At 47.9% G+C, this 23,179-nt stretch overlaps 1 protein-coding gene across 14 annotated transcripts in view; it reads left to right on the top strand.

Moving 5' to 3' along the window:
• Window positions 1-23,179, top strand: part of LOC137421435 (large neutral amino acids transporter small subunit 2) — a 120,539-nt gene that overhangs the window by 85,972 nt on the left and 11,388 nt on the right. For all 14 annotated transcript variants that reach the window (XM_068107494.2, XM_078771401.1, XM_068107500.2 and 11 more), the window contains 4 exons: window positions 580-683; window positions 4,426-4,522; window positions 14,320-14,469; window positions 22,035-22,212. In XM_068107494.2, the coding sequence (XP_067963595.1) occupies window positions 580-683; window positions 4,426-4,522; window positions 14,320-14,469; window positions 22,035-22,212 (529 nt within the window). The remainder of the gene's footprint in view (window positions 1-579; window positions 684-4,425; window positions 4,523-14,319; window positions 14,470-22,034; window positions 22,213-23,179) is intronic.

The following is a 23,179-nucleotide window of genomic DNA, read 5'->3' on the forward strand; positions in this document are numbered from 1 at the left end:
AATAATTGAAAGTTGAAAAAATGAAAATTAAATATTTGAAAATTGAAAAAATGAAAATCAAATAATTGAAAGTTGAAAAAATGAAAATCAAATAATTGAAAGTTGAAAAAATGAAAATTAAATATTTGAAAATTGAAAAAATGAAAATCAAATAATTGAAAGTTGAAAAAATGAAAATCAAATAATTGAAAGTTGAAAAAATGAAAATTAAATATTTGAAAATTGAAAAAATGAAAATTAAATAATTGAAAATTGAAAGAAATTACCCAGCACTACCCACTAACCCCTTTAATATTATCGGCTTTTATCAAAAAGAATGACCGCACTGTGGTCACAACTTGCACCAAATTTGGTACAAGCCGATTGGGATTGATCATAGTATCTGTCTTTGCTTCATTTGAATATCTTCACATATTTTGGAGAAAAAGAATAGGAAGCATTAGCTTTCAGCTCGCTCTCGCACAATTATTGTTGTGCAATTGAGTATTCATTAAAGTCAATGGTCTCCAGAAAATATTAATTTGGCTTAACCAAAGTCTGCTGTGCTGTTTTCCAAACAAACATCTCTTTCTGTCACAGACATTTGGAGAGAACGTTCTGGGAGTCATGGCATGGCTGATGCCGATTTCTGTAGCATTGTCCACTTTTGGAGGAGTTAATGGCTCTCTCTTCACTTCCTCAAGGTCAGTAATGTAGGAAATGTGGATGAATATATTTGAAAATGGAAAGCAAACTGTTATTGTCTATAAAGTTGTGTGCAAACTGTTCTTGCATGTCTCCAGTACACCAGGTGAGGCTGGGGCTATCTAGTAGCTAATTGTGTTCTCGTTATGGAAGGTGAATCCGGCCAAGGGCAATCTTAGGTCATTTTGCAAGGCTCGTGCAAATGTATGTCCATCTTCAAGCGAGCTAGGAAACATAATCTGGAAAACAATAAGGCCAAACTCTCCAAACGATTTCTTTCAAAGTTTGGGTATCACCTTGTTAATTCTGTTTGCGGTTCAATGCCTCCACCTATAAGGAGGTCCCCTGAAATACATCAGAGCTCACTCCACTCAAGACGAGGATAAATTTCTTCTTCAGCGTTCGTCTACCGAGCTCGTATACCCAACCCCTCCCTCTCTGTCCCAATCGTAGACCCTCACCCCCACCGCCTCCTGGACACTGTGACCTTTTCACTCGAGAAGGCAGAGAAAATTCTGCTATGCTTTTCTCACTTTCCCTCTGTCCACGTTTTTCAGTTTGTACTTTCCTGGAGACCACCTTCCATCTGTTTGAAAGGTAGCTCAAATCACTCTAATTCACAAGAAGAGTGCAAGAAGAGGTCCAATTAAGCAGAGGTTGGCTGACTTGCTTCCATTTACTCGTATAAGTGAGTTCACGGAATCCACAATCACAGCTAATATCGTCTTTCATTTTTCAACAAAGGCCCTGTCTCCCACCATCAGTTCTGCAAGTTGTTCTCAACAGAATCCTCTCATTTCTTGTCCAATTAGAGGCTGGATTCTCCCAAGGCAGCATTTTTGGCCCAGCCTCTTCTTTATTCCCATTAGTCATCTCTGTGATACCCTGGGAACCCTATCTTATTGGCGGATGACTCCACATTATAACTTCCACCTCAACATGCTGACAGCAGAGGATTCACTCTTTGCTAAATTAGAAAGGTCAGATTCTGGTCTAACACTTCGAAGACACCGTTCAATCCAGGCAAATCTCACATTTGCACCTTGTCTATACCGAAGGATTGTCAAATGAACCCATATATTTATTTCCACAGTTTACGACTGAAAGAGGTACAGTCGCTCAGAACGTACGGTCTCACCATCAGTTGGGACCTCTCTTGGTCAGATCACCTATCAAATCTGGCCTCCGAAGCCAGCAGCACACTGGGCATCCTCTGTCGTGCCAAGTTATTTGTTGATGAAGCCAAGTACTCACAACCTCCAACGCCTTTGTCCATATCCAAATTGAGTACTAGTTTCCTCTAACACCTTGCTGGTGCCCGTGCCTCACACCTGTCTCTTCTGGATGTTGTGGAATCCAAAGTTTTCATCATTCGTGGCATCACCTATAAAGAAGCGGAAGCACAGGTCCACTGATCATCACAGGTCCATAGAGCATCACACATGTTGTTTAAATTTTCAGAGCAACCATTTTCCTATAAAACTTCCAAAATCCAGGTTCACTACTTGCCTCCACTACTTTGTTCATCACTTTTTTGCAAATCCTTTCCAGAAGTTGTTCAATCCCACTCTTGCCTCATGGGTTTCCAGTTGGCTTTGCATTTGCACCACCATCTCGGGTCATCCTGCATCCTTCACTTTGATTTGTTTTAATCATAATTAGCTCTCTCTCACCTCTCTTCCTCTACTTGTAGATTGCTACGTTTACCTCCATCTTGTCCACCTACCTGTTGTCTCAGCCCCACAGTCGGAATATTATGTTCTTCCCTCTATCACCTCACCTTTCCATGAACCTAGACTTTATTTACAGGCAGTACAAAGGCAAAATGGGGGTCATATAGAGCATTGTTTGTTACAAATAAAGTGGCCTGCAAAAGTATTCACCCCCTACCAATAATACCACATTTAGATTAATTATGAATTGTGTAGAAACAATTTTTCCAAATAAACCTTTTTATTCATAACTGAAGAGATCAGACTAAACACTGTTATAGTTGAAGGAGATTACCTGTCAGGAATACCTCCAAAAAACATGTACAAATCAAAATTTACTGGTTGCAAAAGTATTCAACCCCTTTGGTCAGTACTTGGTGGAAGCATATTTTGCAGCAATTACTGCTACGAGTCTTTTTAGGTCCGTCTCTACCAGCTTTGTACAGTGAGATGGTGAAATCTTTGCCCATTATTCATGTGAAAATTTCTCGAGTTCTGCCAGGTTTGATGGAGATTGTCGATGGACTGCAATCTTCTCAGGACTTTGACTGGGCCACTCAAGAACGTTTATTTTCGTCTTATTCAGCCACTCCAGTGTGGCTTTAGCTTTGTGCTCGCATTATTGTCCTGCTGAAATGTGAATCTCCGACCCAGTTTCAGATTCATGGCCGACTCGAGCAGGTTTTCATCAAGGATTCTCCTGTACTTTGCACCGTCCGTTGTCCCTTCTATCCTGACAAGCTTGCCAGTCCCTGCTGATGAAAAGCAGCCCCATAAGATGATCCTGCCACCGCCATGCTTGAAAGTAGGGATGGTGTTGACTGGGTGATGTGCAGTGTTAGGTTTGCACCAGAATTAACGCTTTTAATTTAGACCAAAAAGTTCAATATTTTTCTCATCTGACCACAAAAGGTTTCTCCACATGTCTGCTGTATCATTAAGATGGGTTTTCACAAACTCCATGCAGGCTTTTAGATGCGTCTTTTTCAATAATGGCTTCTTTCTTGCCACCTGTTCATGGAGGCCAGCTTTGTAAAGGAATGGGATATTGTTGATTGATGAACACTGACCCACATCTCGAACATAGAGCCTTGCAGATCTTTCAAAATCATTGTTGGATTTACAGTGACATCCTGAACCAGTTTCCTGCTTGTCCAGCTGCTGAGTTTGGATGGGCAACCTGATCTGGGTGGAGTTTGGGTGGTATTATATGTCTTCTACTTCATGATGATGGATTTCTCTGCACTCAAATGGATAACGAGTGACTTTGAAATCTTCTTATAACCCTCTCCTGAACGGTGCTTCTTCACCACTTTATGTCTGACTTCTTTGGAAAGCTCCTTGGTCTTCATATTTAACTTATTGGTTGACCAAGTGAGTTTCACCTTAAAACTCTTTAGATAACTGGACAGTTTAATTTTTAATTGAAACCACTGATTACATACAGGTGAAACCTATTACATTTATTTTGTAACCTTTCAAACAAATAGTTTGCTCCTGAAGTGATTTTTCATCAGTTAAACAAAGGGGTTGAACACCTGTGCAACTGAGAATCATTTGATTTTCTCTGTTAATCAAACTTATTCACATTTTATGTGAATTTTTTTACCGATATCACGTTGGAGAAGTTTGTGAAGACTCTATATATCAAATTTGATTTGAAAGCATCATGAAATAAGCTCAGGTAGGTGGCATAAAAGTGTGAAAACTTTGGAGGGGGGAGGGGGGTGAATATTTTTGTAGGCCATTGCATCTCTGCAAAGACTATTGTTCAAACTTAATGCATATGTTTTTGCATTTATACAAATGAAAAATTTTCAATTACACTTTTATTGTGTAAATGTGTTATCATTTTGTGGACCAACCTGTATCTGTGGATTCCAATTTATATCTCTCATTTGGAACTCTTAGTGCATATGTACAAGTGTTAAGGTGTAAATAATCATTTCATAAAAATGTCAGTAATAAACACTAAGCTGTTAAAATCCTTAGAGGTATACGTGAAAAATATTTTTTTGGGCTATTCCAGACTCTTCTTTGCTGGAGCCAGGGAAAAACACCTGCCTATCCTGATGGCAATGATACATATTGATCGGCGCACGCCAATCCCTGCACTGCTATTTACAGTACCATAGATGCACTCTTCCGGCTTTCAATCCAGACATTCATACTTCCTTCTTTCACTGAGTTTATTTCACTCTTTTCATCTATCGTTCATTGCTCCACATCCGCCTGTTACCTCCATGATAAAGGGTCACCATTTGCAGATGCACTGTGGCTTAAACTAAATTGGTGGGCGTTTTTAAAACCATAGCAATGTACTTATGTTAAAAGCTTTTTTGTATGTAGAAAACTGAAGAGAGCGGAATCACTGAAGGGAAGAGAATGGGGGGGGGGGGGGGCACCAACAGCAGAGTTGAAGGCCAAGATGGAGACAGACTTTTTTTTTTTTGTATACAAGATCGAGGCACGTGCACGATCGAGGCAAAGAGCTAACACTATTCACACACAAAAAAACGGACACATAAAACATATAATAAAGGGAGCGGGAGACAAGATGAGGAGAGAGAGGGAAGCACACAAGCACAACAGGAGAGAACAGGGACATCGGGAGATCTGTGGAAGGGAAAGGGCTTGGGGGGAGGAGGCATGGGAAGTGGAGTGGGTAGGAGGGGGGTGGGAGAGGTAAAAAAAAAAACCAGGTGTAAAACATGGACACTGCTTGGACTTCTAGGAAAGAAGTCGGTGTTTCAAAAAAGTGGATCTGGGGTGAATTAATGGGGGTAGAAAAGATCAAGGTTTTGAATGGGGAAAGATAAGAGATGGTGGTGAACAGCTGTTTTAAAAACCTGGAGGGAGGAGTGGGATTGAAGAGAGTGAGGGAGTTTGTTCCAGAGGCGGGAGCGAAGAGGAATGAAAGAGTGAAGGTGAGCAGAGAGTCTTGATTTTCGCAATTTCACCAGAACAGGGTTGCTGGCAGATCTTGTGCGACCTTCAGGAATATTTGGGGGACAGAGCACAGAGAGAGCTGGGGGTGGGGGCGCTAGGCCAGAGAGGAGTCGGTAGAAGACAGAAAGACCACCAACCTGCCTGCGGTGAGTGGGTGAAAGGCCCTCGGAGTTAGATTCATCGCGGGAGATTCCAATGATTCTGAAAGCTTTGGTTTCAACAGCGTGAAGACGAGCTAGGTGTGAGGAAGGAGCAGCGGCCCAGAGAGGAGAACAGTATTCCATTGAGCTGCGGATGAAAGCCTTGTATGTGGTGAGGAGCTCAGGTGTGCCAAGGAAGGACTTCGCACGACGGAGGATGCCCAGTCGGCGACTGGCTTTGGAGGCCAGCTTGGAAATGTGGTTTTCCCAGGAAAGATCATGGCAGATAGTGAGACCCAAAAGCTTGAGTGACAGAATTGCTTGGAGAGGATTGTTGAGAAAGTAGATGGGAGGATTGTCCAGTCGGTCTTTTTGGAGAGACATAGTAAGAGTGTGAGATTTGTCAGGATTGAAAGACATGTTCCACTTGTTTGACCAGTCTGTGATTTTGTCCAGGTCTGCAGAGTGAGGAGGCTGTAGACTGCCGATCTGAGGGATGAGGAATGGAGTGGCAGAGAGTGGAGTCATCAGCAAAGAGTTAGAGAGGATTTTCCAGAGAGTCAGAGAGATCATTAATGAAGACCAGAAAAAGCACAGGGCCCAGAATACTACCTTCGGGAACTCCAGCCAGAACAGGAAGGGGAGATGAGAGAAAACCATTCAGGGCCACCCGTTGACAATGACCAGAGAGGAAGTGCCCAAGCCATGCATGGAGATTTCCATGGATACCATTGGAGGAGAGTTTGTTGAGCAGAGCGGAGTGGAGTGCCAGACCGTATCGAAGGCATGTGATATGTCAAGGGAGACAGCTCTGATTTCCTGTTTGGCATTGAGGACCTCCATACATTGTTGAGACAGCAGAAGCAGCATGTCCAGAGTAGAGTGACCTGGTCTGACCTGGACTTTGACAAGCAATGGGTGTGGGGAGCAATTAGGGGTGGGAGAGGATGCATGGGGGGGGGGGGGGGACAAGATGGATCCAGAAAGAAACTCTCAGGAGGGAAAACTGGAAATTGGAAGGAGGAGGGATTGGGGTGGTGTGGGGAAGTTAACGAGGTTAGAAAAGATCATGGTTTTGGATTGGGAATGATCTGAGGTAGTAGTGAACAGCTGTCTTGAAGGACTGGGCGACATAATAAGATTGAAGAGGGCATGGAAGTTGGTTCCACAGGCAGGAAAAAGGAGGAATAAATGAGTAGAGGTGAGAAGTGATCTGGGTTTAGATAGTTTCACGAGAAGGCGTTGATGGTTGATGGTTGACCGTATGAGCTCTGCAGAAACCTGCATGGAAAGAGCAGAGGGTGCAAGACCAGAAAGGAGGCGGTAGAAGACAGAGAGACCACCAATATGTCTGAGACGGCAAAGTGATCGACCCATAGACTCAGCTTCATCATGGGAGATTCAAATAATCTTGAAGGCCTTGGTTTCCATGGTGTCAAGCTGAGCAAGATGAGGCAGGGAGGCCAGCCCAGAGGGGAGAGCAGCACTCTATCAAGGTACGGATGAAAGCCTTGCAGGTTGATAGGAGTTCAGGTGTGCCAACAAAAGACTTTGTACGACGGAGGATGCCCAGTCCGTGGATGACTTTGGAGGCCAACTTTGAAATGTGGTTTGCCCAAGAAAGATCATGGCTGTTAATGAGACCTAGTAGTTTGAATGACTGAACTTCCTCAATAGAATTGTTAAGAAAGTAGAAGGGGGGTGGGGGGGTGATGGGTGGGGGTGCCAGGTCTTTTCAGATAAAGATAGTGAGTAAAGTTAATTATACACCTGTGATGTCACATTCAAAACACTGCTCAGACATTTGGTTTTTCCTGCATCCCTCCAAAAGTAAATGTGAAAGTTTTTTTTGGACAAACAGGTACTGTATTTTTTCCCAGAGCTGAACTATAAGCTCTCTAAATACAACAACAAACTCAAACATGATGATATTAAAATCTTGTTATTAGGTTTCCTCGACATTTACAATGTAGATTGTAGAGGAATACCCATTTATTTTTCCAATAGTTTTTCTTCTTATTCTTCCGCCTCTGTTTTTCATGACCGAAAAATTTAAAATCAATGTTCTCTGCAACTGTTGGTCCGATTGGCACGAAATTTTCACCAAATGATTGGCTAGACCTGTATATGCTAATTATGACGTCAGAGGTCATGGGCGCCATCTTGGAAAACACCTTCAAATTTGCCCCTATATATCTACGAAACGGCTCAATGGCAAAAATGGAGTCATGGCTCATTCTAAAGAACTCTGCAATGGGACCAAAAAATGCGTTTATTTAGGATATTAAAAGTACTAACATTACAAGGTTAGAATTCGACAAATAGATCCCTTGATGCCACGAATATGATTTTTTTTTTTACCTGACCTAAGTGAAAAAAAAAATCATAATGGAAAAGATTTCGACGTCATACGTCACATGGTTCGGCCGCCATATTGTTTTTCGTGAAAAACACGCAAACCCCTTTTTCTCCGCAACGGCTGAACAGATCAAGCCCAAACTTTGCATGCATAATCGCATGCCCATGACGAACAAAAAGTTCAGTGAGCATGACATCATAAGTCAATGGTTTAGGTGCTATTGAAGGAGCTGCGCTCCAACGTGAGTTGAAAGAATTGACGCGACCAAAGACGGAATTCGTCCGAGTTGCTTTATTGAAACAAAACAGCTCAGGTATTCTGAAAAGCCCGTTTATCGGGCAGCAATATATATACACATTTATGCCCGGGCATTTGCCCGGGAAAACCGAGACTGGGCATGCCCGGGTGTCAAGGGCGAGTCCTGGAAAGGCGAGTCTGGACATGCCCGGGCGTCCTGGACGCGGACTGGCAAGTCGAGGCTGGGCATGCCCGAGCGCTCTGGGCGAGCCCTGGAAAGGCGAGAGCGGGCATGCCCGGACGCTCTGGGCGAGCCCTGGAAAGGCGAGTCTGGACATGCCCGGGCGTCCTGGACGCGGCCTGGCAAGTCGAGGCTGGGCGTGCCCAGGTGCTCTGGGCGAGCCCTGGAAAGGCGAGAGCGGGCATGCCCGGGAAAGACGAGACCGGGCGTGCCCGGGAGTTTCGGGCGTGCCCGGGAACAGCGAGTCCGGGCATGCCCAGGAGAGGCGCGTCTGGGCCCGTCCGGACGAGCCCGGCATGGCGATCGCGCCCTGGCCGCGTCCTGGCAGGTGCAAGGCGATTGTGTACACGCCTCTCCAGAATCGACCTGCACTGGCAGGGTCAATTTAAGGGGGGTCCAGATGACCCGAACGAAGCGACCCCTGGAGGGTCGTGGGTGGGGGTCCGATCCGGTGGTGGGTGGTCGAGCGGGGGGAACTGTAGACGGGGGGCGGCCTCGCCGTGGAGGAAGGGCCAACCGTGGTGGTCGGTCGACGTCCACGTGCGCCGGTTTGAGGCGGTCCACAGAGATCCGGTCCGACCGGCCGCCGACGTCGACGACGAAGGACTTGTCGCCCCGTCGCAAGACCCGGAAGGGCCCGTCGTACGGCGGCCGGAGTGGCCCCGGTGCGCGTCATGACGCACAAAGACGTACTCCGCTGTGCGAAGCGCCGGGGGGATGTAGGACTGGGGGCCACCGTGGCGGGACGTTGGCACAGGGGCAAATCGGCGGGCGGCCTCCTGGAGGTCCGAGCGCTGGTGTGCGGCGGACCAGGGACTGGTAGCGTCGGGCACGAACTCGCCCGGGACGCGGAGCGGCTGGCCGTAGATGAGCTCGGCGGCAGACGCCCGGAGGTCCTCCTTGGGGGCCGTGCGGAGGCCCAAAAGGACCCACGGCAGCCGGTCGTCCTGAAGGCCGGCCATGAGTGCGGCCTTCATGGAGCGGTGAAACCGCTCGCACAACCCGTTGGCTTGGGGGTGGTAGGCCGTGGTGCAGTGCAGCGTGACCCCCAACGAGCGGGCGACCGCGCCCCAAAGTTCGGACGTGAACTGTGGGCCGCGGTCGGACGAGATGTCCGCCGGTGCGCCGAAGCGCGCGACCCAGGTGGCGATGAACGCCTGCGCCACGTCGGCGGTGGTGGTGGAGGTGAGGGGCACGGCCTCCGGCCACCTGGTGGTCCTGTCCAACATGGTGAGCAGGTGGGTGAACCCCCGCGATTGGGGCAGGGGACCCACCAGGTCCACGTGGACGTGGTCGAAACGCCGTGCAGGCACGGTGAAAGGTGCTAGCGGGGCCTGGGTGTGGCGGTGGACCTTGGCCCGCTGGCAGGCCGTGCAGGCGTTGGCCCAGTCGCGGACGTTCCGTCGAAGGCCGTGCCAGACGAAACGCGCCGACACCAGCTTCTGAGAAGCTTTCCGGCCCGGGTGAGAAAGGCCGTGGATGGAGGCGAAGATGCGGCGCTGCCAGGAAACGGGCATGCTGGGACGAGGCTGGCCCTGGGAGACGTCGCAGAGCAGGACGGTGCCCATGAAGGGAATGTCGGCCAGGCGGAGGCCCGTGTCCGCCGCCCGGAGGGCCTGCACCGAGGTGTCGGTGGTCTGGTCGGCCGACATGAGCGTGAAGTCCACGCCGAGGTGGACCGCGTTCGCGCTGGCCCGAGAAAGACAGTCGGCCACGGCGTTGTCTTTGCCGGCGACGTGCCGGATGTCCGTGTTGAATTCCGACATGGCGGAGAGGTGGCGCTGCTGGCGGGCCGACCACAGCTCCGTGACTTTGGCCATTGCATAGACCAACGGCTTGTGGTCGACGAAAGCCGTGAACGGGCGGCCCTCCAGGAGGTGTCGGAAATTGCGAACGGCCAGGAATAGACCGAGCAGCTCGCGGTCGAACGTGCTGTATTTTAACTCGTTCGGCCGGAGCTGCCGGCTGAAAAAAGCGAGTGGCTGCCAAACCCCGTCCACCCATTGTTCATGGACAGCGCCCACCGCATAGTTGGAGGTGTCCGTAGTGAGGGCGATGGGCGCGTTGAGCACCGGATGAGCCAGCAGCGTTGCGTCGGCGAGGGCCCGTTTTGCGCTCGCGAAGGCCGCGTCCATGGCCGCGGACCAAACGATGTCATGCTTGGCCGGCTTGCCCCGGAGGGCCTCGTAAAGGGGCCGCATGAGCTGAGCAGCGCAGGGCACGAATCGGTGATAAAAATTCACCATGCCGAGGAACTCTTGTAGGGCCTTGATGGAACGGGGACGCGGGAACGTGGTGATGGCCTCGACCTTGGTCGGCAGCGGCACGGCCCCGGTCTTGGTGATGCGGTGGCCCAAAAAGTCAACGGGCATCGTGCCGAAGTGGCATTTGGCCGGGTTGACAATTAAGCCGTGCTCGCTGAGGCGACCGAACAGTGTTCGGAGGTGGAGGAGGTGCTCGGCGCGGGATGTGCTGGCGACGAGGATGTCGTCCAGATAGACGAAAAGAAATGGCAGGTCGCGCAGCACGCCGTCCATTAAGCGCTGGAACGCCTGGGCCGCGTTCTTGAGGCCAAACGGCATCCTCAAAAATTCGAACAGGCCGAACGGCGTGATGACGGCCGTCTTCGGGACGTCGGCCGCCCGGACAGGTACCTGGTGGTATCCCCGTATCAGGTCAATTTTGGAAAATATGACCCGTCCCGCCAAACGGGCGGAAAAGTCCTGGATGTGTGGGATCGGGTACCTGTCGGGGGTGGTAGCGTCGTTGAGGCAGCGGTAGTCGCCACACCGGCGCCATCCGCCCACCCGGCTTTGGCACGATGTGCAGTGGTGAGGCCCACGCGCTATTGGAGCGCCGCACGATGCCGAGGTGCTCCAACGCGTCGAACTCGGCCTTTGCCACGGCGAGTTTGGCCGGGTCGAGGCGGCGGGCCCTGGCGTAGACCGGCGGGCCCGTAGTGGGTATGTGGTGCACGATCCCATGCCGCACTGCGACGGCCGAAAACGTCGGCCGCTTGAGGGCCGGGAATTCCACGAGCAGGCGAGTGAACTTGTTCGCCGTCGGGAGGGCGCACACCCGTTCGGTCGGCGCGGAGCTGCTCATCGTGCACGCCAGGGAGCTGAAGGTCTCGGCGTTGACAAGGCGACGACGTTTGACGTCGACCAGCAGCCTGTGCGCGCAGAGGAAGTCGGCGCCCAGCAAAGCCATGGGGACGCAGGCGGTCACAAAGGTCCACTGAAAGCGCTGGCTGCCGAAGCAGAGGGTGACGTCGCGCGGGCCGAAAGTGCGTATGGCCGAGCCATTAGCAGCGACCAAAGAGGGGCCGCAAACGGCGTCCTGCCTGTCCTGCTCGGAGGCGGGTATGATGCTCAGTTGGGCGCCGGTGTCACAAAGGAAACGCCGCCCGGACGCTTTGTCCCGAATAAAAAGCAAGTTGCCCGAGTGGCCGGCGCTCATGGCTGGGAATGAACGCCGGCCCGGCCGTTTCCCGACTTGCCGAAAGTGCACGGGGGTCGGCACGTCCGAGCCTTGTGTCCGAACCTGGCGTGGTAATAACACCACGCCTGGTCAGGTGGAGGCTCCGGCTGTCGTGTCGGAAGCGGTCGGTGCGGCGTGGCGGCCACCAGTTGCACCGGCAGTTCGGCCTCCAACCGCGCAGGGCGCTCGGGCGTCGTGGGCGTCGCCTCGGACGGTGGCAGGCTCCAGGTAGCCGCGCCGATGTGTTGGCCCGCCGAGGAGATCTTATCGGCTTCCCTGGCGAGGGCGCGGGGATCGGTGATCGACGTGCCAGCCAGGGCGAGGCGTACCGGTGAGGCAGCTGGCGAAGGAACAGCTCGCGGAACAGAAAATCCGGAGAGTGCTCACCGAGCAACCAGAGCATATAGTCCATGCGCTCGGACGGGCGCGTGTCGCCGAGCTCGGGCAGGTCGAGCAGGCGCCGTGCGTGTGCCGCCGGTGAGAGGGCGAAAGCGTCGAGGAGGAGCGTCTTCAGAGCGTCATACTTGTCGGCAGCCGGCGGGTGCTCGAGGAGGCTCAGGGCGCGGGCCGCGGTGGCGGAACCGAGCGCTGCCACGACGTGGTGGAAGCGGGTGTCGTCCGCGGTGATGCCTCGCAGGGCGAACTGGGAGTCCGTCTGGGCGAACCAAACAGCCGCGTGAGCCTCCAAGAAGGTAGGCAGTTGAAGAGTCACTGCCGTGTCCATGTCGGTAGGCCACCAGTGAAGGAGCTGCGCTCCAACGCGAGTCGAAAGAATTGACGCGACCAAAGACGGAATTCGTCCGAGTTGCTTTATTGAAACAAAACAGCTCAGGTATTCTGAAAAGCCCGTTTATCGGGCAGCAATATATATACACATTTATGCCCGGGCGTTTGCCCGGGAAAACCGAGAGCATGCCCGGGTGTGCCCGGGTGTCAAGGGCGAGTCCTGGAAAGGCGAGTCTGGACATGCCCGGGCGTCCTGGACGCGGCCTGGCAAGTCGAGGCTGGGCATGCCCGAGCACTCTGGGCGAGCCCTGGAAAGGCGAGAGCGGGCATGCCCGGACGTTCTGGGCGAGCCCTGGAAAGGCGAGTCTGGACATGCCCGGGCATCCTGGACGCGGCCTGGCAAGTCGAGGCTGGGCGTGCCCGGGTGCTCTGGGCGAGCCCTGGAAAGGCGAGAGCGGGCATGCCCGGGAAAGACAAGACCGGGCGTGCCCGGGAACAGCGAGTCCGGGCATGCCCAGGAGAGGCGCGTCTGGGCCCGTCCGGACGAGCCCGGCATGGCGATCGCGCCCTGGCCGCGTCCTGGCAGGTGCAAGGCGATTGTGTACATTCAGCGGGAACCGCTACACTATGATGTTTTGAAGCATAAACCCTTAAAACCTAGCTCCTCCCTCATTTTTGATCATATCGAATGGAGGCTTCACAATTATGTTCCCCATGTCGGCATGCTAAAATGCACTTTTGGAATTTGCGATAGCTCACATACAATGGCAGCGATATATAATTGAACGAAATTATATTTAAAATTATATCTCTTGAACCGCTTCATTCATCAATGTGAAACTTTATAATAAATTAAAAGTCATGAAGTGGAACAAGTGTGCTAAATTTCAATATGATTGGATGTACGGTCTGGAAGCTAGAAGTTGTTAATGTGTGAAGAAGAAGAAGAAACCCCGCATTCGCTTCTCAGGCCATGTCAATGATTCTGGAACGACCATTTTCCAGGTTTATTTACTTTAAAAATCACTTTCTCTGCAGTCATTGCACCGACTGACAGGAAATTTTCACCATAGGAGCGGCTCGGCATGTACAATCTTTAAAAGGTAATTATGACGTCTTAGGTCACGTGATACGGGCGCGATCTTGGAAAAATCGAAAAAGATTGCACCTTTTTATCTCCAGAAGCGCTGTGTAGAAAAGATTGAGACATTGCTCATTTTAAAGAACTGTCCATGGAGAATATCCCATGTGAATGGTGATGTCATAGGTGCCTCCATTATGATGTCAAAATTCGACAGGTACAAAACTTCATCCGATCAGGATGAAATTTCTTGAGCATCATCTGGGGATAAATTGATGGAGAAAAAAATAATAATAATGTGAAAGCGGGGTTGTATGAAAGGCGGGAATGCGGAGGAAACCGGTCATCACTGCTAGCAGTTATAAAGTGGCAGTTCTAGTTTATTTTATTACTTCCCATTGCATCACCATAGGTCTACCATTGCATTCTCACAGAATTTGTTCAAATTTTCTTCTTTTGTTGGTGGAAGGAAGAGATATATTGCCCATTTAACCTCAATTAATTACAGGGGACCGAGCAATTACAACATATACGAGTAGTTTGTAGAACAAAACTGCAAAATCTTTCTTTTCCCACTAGGCCTTTACTTACCATGCGTTCCTCATGCTCTTTTATTGTGGAGTTCCTTTATACATCTTTGGTATCACACATTGGTATCAGAATCAAACAACACAATTTGTTGTCCCTACCTGACTTGTTGCATTTATTAGTGCCTGACGAGCCTTCTGATGCTTACTACCAGTGACATCTACACTCTCATCAATTACGTTGGCTTTGTGAACTACCTTTTCTATGGCGTTGCAGTGGCAGGACTCATGGTCCTGCGCTGGAAGCATCCTGAAATTCCACGACCCATCAAGGTAAATGAGGATTCACTTCCTTTGATCTTTTTTGTGTCAATAGTGACAGCGAGCCGAGGACAAGCTAGACCTACATCTCGGCTGATGAAAAGGTAAAATATTCAATAGTTCTTGTACCTTGTTGGATGGACATGGAAAAGACAGAAACCTGATGGAAGTGACCACAGAACAGGATAAACGTGCTCAGCTGCAATAACATAGACTATGCTCTGTACAACTAACGGATACGCCTCTTTGTGGTGGCTGTACCCTCAATGCAAGTCAGGGGCCAAATCTTCGGCACTCTGACGGCAATCAAATGCCCTCAGAGTGCCGATTGCTCCCCATGGACCGGCCCTTTCCCTCTTGTCTGTCTTTCTCTCTCTCTTTCTTTCTTTCTCTTTCTCTCTCTCCAATTCTGTCGTGGCCCTGGCTTCGTGAAGGCGGGATACACCATCCTTGATGTGGGGGATTTCTGGCTTGCTCCTGCGAGATCGATCGGCTGTCTCCGTGCGGCGGGCTTGTTCGAGAGAACTGTCCGGGCCTATATAACAACAACAATGCGTTCTGACAACGGACTATCCCATTCAGAGACACAGAGTTCATTTTGAAGGACGTGTGTAACCCCAGCCTAACATGCCCCTCTTAAAGACACCCTCATTAACGATCTGCCAAATAGTAAACCCAGTCCAGCAGTTGTACTGCTGCACATCTTTCGTTTCCAGTGTTAGTTCCACTTGGCAGGTGTTTTTGTTTGCTGTTGAATAGTGTGGGAAAGGCTAACCCCCGCTCTTGCAGGGAAAATTGCCTTAAAATGCATGTTGTTGTTGTGTTGTTGTTGAATAGTGTGGGATAGATATGAAATGGCAACGAGTCTGCTTGTAGGGAGTTCATTCAGACTAGTTGCCAATTTTCATTAAATTCATATGTTCCTAGTCACAGCTGGGGAAAATTTATTATGTGAAAATTGCTTCACTGCTTCTGCCAATTGAAGGTGAGAGAGGTAACTGAACCTTTAAGATTTGTAATGTGGGAGGCTGTCTTGCTTTGGAGTTGCATAGTCGCACAGTTACACAGCAGATCTATCTTGTCCAGAGATTGAAGAGTACACTTATTCACACAATTATTGGGGTAACCATTTGAATGGAACAACTTTCGTATAAAGTTCCTTTCTTCTTTTTTGGTTTCCAAATTGCTGCAGTGTGTTTCGACCCATCGGAAAAGTGTTCGCAGGCAGCGTTATTGATGAGCCATATGATGGTTACTACCATAATGAAGAATCTGGCTGGTATTGGTTGCCTTCCTGTATATGATTGCAGCTTTCCAAATTGCCTGGAACCCAAAACATACAAGAACGCCAGTCATTGATCTGTTTCTTCTTCCATTGTGAAATGGATGTCGGGAAAGACAGGATGGAGTTGTTCTTTGAAAGTGCTACATCTATATATATGAAAAGGCTTGTACCCCACGCACCATACTTGTGGATAGAATAAAATCGATCACTGGGACGAAAGTTTTTTAAAAGTCTAACGTTTCAAGCTCTCACTCGAGCCCATCATCGGAGACAGGATTTAAAAACTCATACGGGTGCCATTTATACACAGAGTTGAGAGATGTATTCACATATAATACATATACAGTGCATATCAAAAAAAAAGGTAATCGGAATCCAAGGGGTTAATATGCAAAGGTTATTTAGTTTGACAATTTACATGTGGTTTACCAATTATGAGGAGATCCTCAGCTTTCCATTGATGCCTTTCATGCATCATTGCTGTCACACATGACCGAGTACATGTTCATTGAAAATGACAAGTTCAAATCGCATTTTTACAAGTTTGGCGAATCGGTGCAAGACAGTTTGAAATGGACGCATTACTTGTCGACTGCCAAGTTGATTATGTAAAATTTTTAAGCTGGTCTGGTAATCGTCGGTTGCGTCATCCTTTGTTTAAGATGGGTATTTAAGATGGGCCTACAGTGTATGGGTTTGCAGCGAACTCGTGATGCGTTCAGGGAACGTTTCCCAGAACGGGAGCCTCCAGCAGCCAAAACCATCTGGGCGAATGTTAGAAAATACCAAGAGCATGGCACTAGCCTCAACCGCAATAAGGAAAATTCTGGTAGGAGGCGCACTGGGCGATCGGAAATGAACATTTACAGCAGTAAGGCAGCAAGGTTTGGAGCATCCCAGGGATACCCGCGCAAGACAAAATGGGACGGGATTGCCTTTGGCAACATTCAACCGAATCACAAGACTGGACCTCCACCAACATCCATATCGGATTCACATCCGGCATCAATTTACGCCAGGGGATTTTGCCAGGAGGCTGGTGCTTGCCAGATGGTTGATAGCACGTTGCGAAGCAGATGTCAATTTCCTGCGGTATCTCGTTATCGGCGACGAAGCTGCTTTCACCATGGACGGCAAGGTCAATACCCATAATGTTCTTGAATATGCACCGACAGGACAACCCCCGGAATTTAATTTTGACACCAACATGAATCGACAAAAGTGGACTGTTTGGTTGGGACTTTGTGGAAGTGGTCAGGTGATCGGACCATTTTTCTTTCAAAGGAATGTCAATGGTAACAGGTATCTGCAGATGATCAATGATGAAGTTTTACCGCAGTTGGAGGAGAACTTTGAGCGACAGGTTCGTGATGTCTTCAGATATCTCTGGTGGGCCCAAGACGGCACCCCAGCACATCATCTTATCGCTGTCCGAGATCGACTGAGGGAACTCTTTGAAGACCGAGTCATCGCCCTCAACCATGCTGTGGAATGACCGCCAAGATCACCTGACCTCACATCATGTGATTATTTCCTTTGGGGACATTTAAAGAACAAGGTGTTCGTAACTCCTCCCCGTGATCTTGATGAATTGCAGGGCCATATTCAAAATGAAGTGGATGCTTTGCGCAATGACCCGGCTATGGTGAGACGAGCATTTCAGGGCATGCTCTGCCGCTGTGAGCTTTGTGTTGAAAGGGGAGGTGGACATGTTGAAGGTGTGGGTGCATAAAGGCCAATCATTCCTGAGAAAAGTTCACATCTGACGTTCATTTTGCACCAATTATCCTGACTTGCATCGATTAGCCAAACTTGTAAAAATGCGATTTGAACTTGTCATTTTCAATGAACATGTACTCGGTCATGTATGACAGCAATGATGCATGGAAGGTATCAATGGAAAGCTGAGGATCTCCTCTTAATTAGTAAACCACAGGTAAATTGTCAAAATAAATAACCTTTGCATATTAACCCCTTGAATTCGGATTACCTTTTTTTTGATACGCACTGTATATTATAGTACTATTATGTCGGTTGGGTAGGGGCATATATATATTTAGGTAGATCTGCATTGGTAGGTGCTTCATCTGTGGTGCTACAGAATCTCGATGTAATAAGTTCTGTGTTAGACTGGATGTCGGATAAGTTGGATCTGTGTCCCCGCCATGAGGTGGCGGGGCATGTTAAGTAGTTCTAGGGTTTATGCTAATTCCGTTGTGTGTCGTCCCCTTTGTGATTTATCCATTGTCCCTAATGGCAATACATCCCATAGACATTAGCTCGGCCCATTAGCGCACCACACATTAAATAATTCCCCCGCTGCCACAATGACTTACGGAAGAACGGACCGGAAGCGGCCGCATACAACGCCGGCATGAAAACAAACATCGCACAGACAGGCCAAGAGCCACGCCCAGGAGGACTCGTGATCGACAGGGGGGGAGGGGCGAGTTTGAGGCAGGTCACTGATTGGAGGGTAGGGAAGATGAAGGACGTGCTACACAATGACGTGACACCAAAGGCGCTCAGCCAATCAGTGAGGAGGCGCAAAAACACAAGTAAGAAGCTACGCACTGGTTGCAGGAGAATCGCCGGTGACGTGAAAAGGCGCGAAAGATCACAAGGAAAGGAGGCACCAATTGGCAGAGGAAGAGAGCTGATGTCAGACGACGAGCAACAAAACAACTGGCTCGCCGGCATTTTAGTCCCTTCTCGTTTTGGCTTCCTTCCTGCTCGGGCCTCTTCCCTGTTTGCCTTTCGTTCCTGTTTGGACCTCATCTCTTGCGATCCGGAGATTGCCGTGCTTGTTAGACGTTGGAGCACCGACGATCCTCTTGCCCGGCGTTCATGCACGGGACCTTACTGGCGATCATGCAGGGGCGTGAGGTTTGCCGGCAGCGGCGTACATGGGCCTGACAGAGCGCGAACATTGGAGCCTGGACGGCCGAACGGACCTGACATCCAGACAGATAAGACGCACCACAGAACCCAAGACAACGTTTTATTTTATTATCCTTCCCATTGTCTTGTATTTGAAATCTGTGAGTGGGATCCCAACCTAGGTTTTAGTTCTTCCGTCGCGTTCTTTGTTATCGGGTACCGTTTAATAAATAATTCTTTTTGTACCTTAAATTCCTTTTTCATTCGTGAGTTACATTTTGCAGGGTGAAGAAATCGTCGAGGCCATGCAGCTAAGCCGTGGCATTCTCCTCCAAACCCCCCTGCTTGTGTATGATCCGCCATTGAATTGGAAACACCTCATTAAGCTCGATTAGCCATCCGTGGTGTACTCTTGGTGTTAACTGATAGCCAGCCACAGTACAGTCCATACATACTGTACATACATATACTGTATATGAAATATATCTTCAAAACAAATATTTATACAGAGCTTTCAGAAAGTATTCACACCAATTCACTTTTTTTACATTTTGTTGTGTTACAGCCTGAATTTAACATTGATTAAATTCAAATATTTGTCATTGATATACACATAATATCATATAATGTTAAAGTGGAATTATGTTTCAGAATATTTGCAAAATAATTAAAAATGAATTACAGAAATATCTAATTTACATAAGTATTCAACCCCCTGTGTCAATACTTCATAGAAGCACCTTTAGCAGCGATTACAGCTTTGATTCTTCTTGTGTATGTCTGTATTAGCTTTGCCCATCTGGATTTGGGGAGTTTCTCCCATTCTACCATGCAGATTTACTCAAGCTCTGTCAAGTTGGATGGGGACCGTCGGTGAACAGCAATCTTCAAGTCTTTCCACAGATTCTCAATGAGATTCAAGTCTGGGCTTTGGCTGGGCCACTCAATGACTTTCACATTCTTGTTCTGAAGCCATTTCAGTGTTGCTTTGGCTGTATGCTTGTGGTCATTGTTCTGTTGGAACATAAATGTTCACCACAATCTAAGGTCTTTTGCACTATGAAGCAGATTATCCTCAAGAATTTGCCTGTATTTGGCTCCATTCATTGTTCCCTCTATCCTTGCAAGTTTCCCAGTCACTGCCGCTGAAAAGCATCCCCTTAGCATGATGGTGTTAAAGATGGTGTTAGATGGGTGATGACCTGTGTTCAGTTTCCACCAGATGTAGCACTTTGCATTCAGGCCAACGAGTTCAGTTTTCCTCTCATCAGAACACAGGAAGTTTTGCCTGATGCTCTCAGTCTTCCACGTGCCTTGTTTTTGCAAACTCCAGGTGTGCTGTCATGTACCTTTTTCTCAGGAGTGCCTTCCTTCTGGCCACTCTCCCATAAAGCCAAGATTTGTGAAGGGCTGCACAGACTTGTCCTAACGGCAAGTTCTTCCATCTCAAAGGAACTCTATAGTTCTGTCAGTAGTCATTGGGTTTTTGGTCACCCCCCTGACCAAGGTCCTTCTTACCCAGTTGCTAAGTTTGGTCAGATGGCCAGTTGTAGGAAGGGTCTGGGTAGTTCCATATTCTATCCCATTCCTAATGATGGAGCACTCTGTATTCTTGGGAACTTTCAACACTTTAGAAATTGTTTTATACCCTTCCCCAGAGCTACGCCGCCTCACAATTCTATCTCGGAGTTCTACAGACAGTTCCTTGGAAATCATGGTAGAGTTTCTGCTCTGACATGCACTGTCAACTGTGGGACCTTGTATAAAAAGGTGTGTTTCTTTCTAAATAATGTCAAATCAATTGAATTGGCCACAGGTGGACTCCAATCAGGTTGTAGAAACATCTCGAGGATGATCAAAGGAAATTGGATGCACCTGAGCTCAATTTGAAGTGTCATAGCAAAGGGGTTGAATACTTATTGACGCAAGACATTTCAGCTTTTCATTTTTAATTATTTTGTAAACAAGTGTGAAAGTCTAACGGCGGCTTAGCCAGGCTTGTTTGATACTTTAGTTGAAGAGGATAGTATCAGTCAGGGCCCTTAGGGATATTTTGGGGTCGTTTGGTTCAAATTCTTCCAAAAGCACCAAATTTGGCCCAGATGTTGCCCATGCCATACTCTTTCGATTTTTGACGGGCGCCAAGACGGGCGCCCCCCCCCCCCCGGGGGCCCCATATTGGCGAAATACTAAATGGCCGCCACCCGGAATAGAGGAAAATCAGTTAAATAACCAAAAGGGTTGGAATCATGTATGATACCACTTTTCAGGGGTTTTCGAGGTCGAGGAATCCAATTATGATGTTATTTTGATGATTTGAGGTCAAGGTCAACCCTCAAGGTCATCTTAAATGTCATTTTTGAGTCAAACATGTCGGTTTTTAGGTTTTTTGTCAAGATTTACATGAGGTTCACCATTTTATGTTTCTGGGTTGGGTAATCGAACTCTGACCTTATTTTTGACAATTAGAGGAAATATTTACATGTCTATTTCCTAATTTTCAGGCATATGCAGTTCATCAGTCTAATTACAAAGGTACGGATTTTGATGTTTTATGAACTGTATGCCATATCCTTGTGTTTAATTTTTGTGCGATCATGATCCGGGTTCATGTATACATGATTGTATACATGTCATAAATATGACGTCATAGGGCATGTGACCTGGCGGCCATATTGGATTTTATGAAAACCTTAAAAATGGATCCCTGCCTTCATTTTTCGATCGATTCATTTTGAACTTTGACCACTTATAGTACGCCATGTGATTGGATGCATATCCTAATTATGACGTCATAGGTCAGGTGACATGGCGGGATGGACCGGTATGGTCCCCGGATCATACCGCCCTTGGCGCCCGTCAAAAATCGAAAGAGTATGGCATGGGCAACATCTGCGCCAAATTTGATGCTTTTGGAAGAATTTGAACCAGAATATCCCTAAGGGCCCTGACTATATGACCTTGGTGGAGATACCAGTTAGCAAATAATGTAAGTATTAAATTATTTTGAAGTACTCTAAGTCTCTAAGCTGTCTGTCACCATGGAAGTGAAGAGAATGCATTGAGACGCTGGTTTATTCTATATGCTGGTCAGTTAGTCAACACTATCAAATTGACCTCAGCACCATCCCGACACACACCACTGAAAGACATTTTTAAACTGCAAATGAGGGAGGTTTTCACATCTACATTAGGTTTTAAAAATACCTTACAAGGGACTACACTTGACACTGGACCACCTGGATATTTTAGTGATCGGTATGCATTTCACCCTTCAACATTTGATGGAGACCTCTTGCACTCATGGCAACCTGTTACAACAAATGGCAGAATGGCTTACGTGGCCTTCCTCGGATTGCTTCTTGTACCGTTTCGGGCAGTTTGTGGATTTCTTGTTGTGTGATGTTTACAGATTAGCCTCGTTTTTCCAGTCACCTTTGTCCTCTTCTGGGCTTTCCTGGTGATCTTCAGCCTCTTATCAGAGCCTGTCGTGTGTGGCGTTGGTCTTGCCATCATGTTCACGGGTGTTCCTGTCTACTTTATTGGAGTTTACTGGGAGAACAAGCCCCAAAGCCTCGAAAGTTTCATGGGTGAGTTCCAGACATTGCAATCATTGTAACCCTTATTTAAAACATAGGGGCAATACCCCTGGCGCTCACCTGGTAGAATAAATAGTACACTGCGCTGACTAAAGGTATTTTAAATCCATCTCAATGGTTGCTAGAAGACAGGGCAGCATGTAGAATTGCACTAACATAATCATAAGGCTTTAAGAAAAGAAACCAAAAAATACCTATTTTCGGGGGAAATCCCCCCCCCCCCCCCCCCTCCTCCCCCAACCGCATATACAAAAATATTGGCACCCTTGCACTTTTTTCAAATAACTCATAATTTTCTCTAAAAATAAGTTGAAATTGACAAAAGTATTTGGTCTCCACAATTTTCTTTATTTCACTGTTAATATTACAGAACCTTTGTTTTTTATTCAGAACTTAATATATCCTTTTAAATCAGAAAATAAAAAGAAATGCCATTGACAAAATTATTGACACCCGAGACTTAATATTTGATGGCACGGACTTTGGACAAAAGAGCTGCAGTCAAGCACTTCCTATAGCCATGAATGAGCTTCCCACACCTCTCCACTCACAGTTTGGCCCACTATTCTTGTGCCACCTGCTCCAGTTCTCCCAGATTTGAAAGGTGCCTTCTCTCAACTGCTGTTTTCAGATCTCCCCACAGGTGTTCAATGGGATTTAGATCTGGACTCATTACTGGCCAATGAAGAACAGTCCAGCATTTTGTCTTGAACTATTCCTGGGTGCTTTTTGAAGTGTGTTTGGGGTCATTGTCCCGCTGCAAGACCCATGACCTTTGACGGAGACCCAGCTCTCTGACACTAGGTTGAACATTGCTCTCCAAAATGCCTTGGTAATCTCCTGATTTCATGATGTCATGCACACATTCAAGGCACCACTTTGTTTTCTGTAAACATAGAGATGATGCGCTTTACCAAAAAGCTCTAATTTGGTCTCATCTGTACACAGGACATTCTCC

The sequence above is a fragment of the Myxine glutinosa genome, chromosome 2 (assembly GCF_964187855.1).
Source record: "Myxine glutinosa chromosome 2, kmMyxGlut1.1, whole genome shotgun sequence".
In the NCBI taxonomy this organism is placed as follows: domain Eukaryota; kingdom Metazoa; phylum Chordata; class Myxini; order Myxiniformes; family Myxinidae; genus Myxine; species Myxine glutinosa.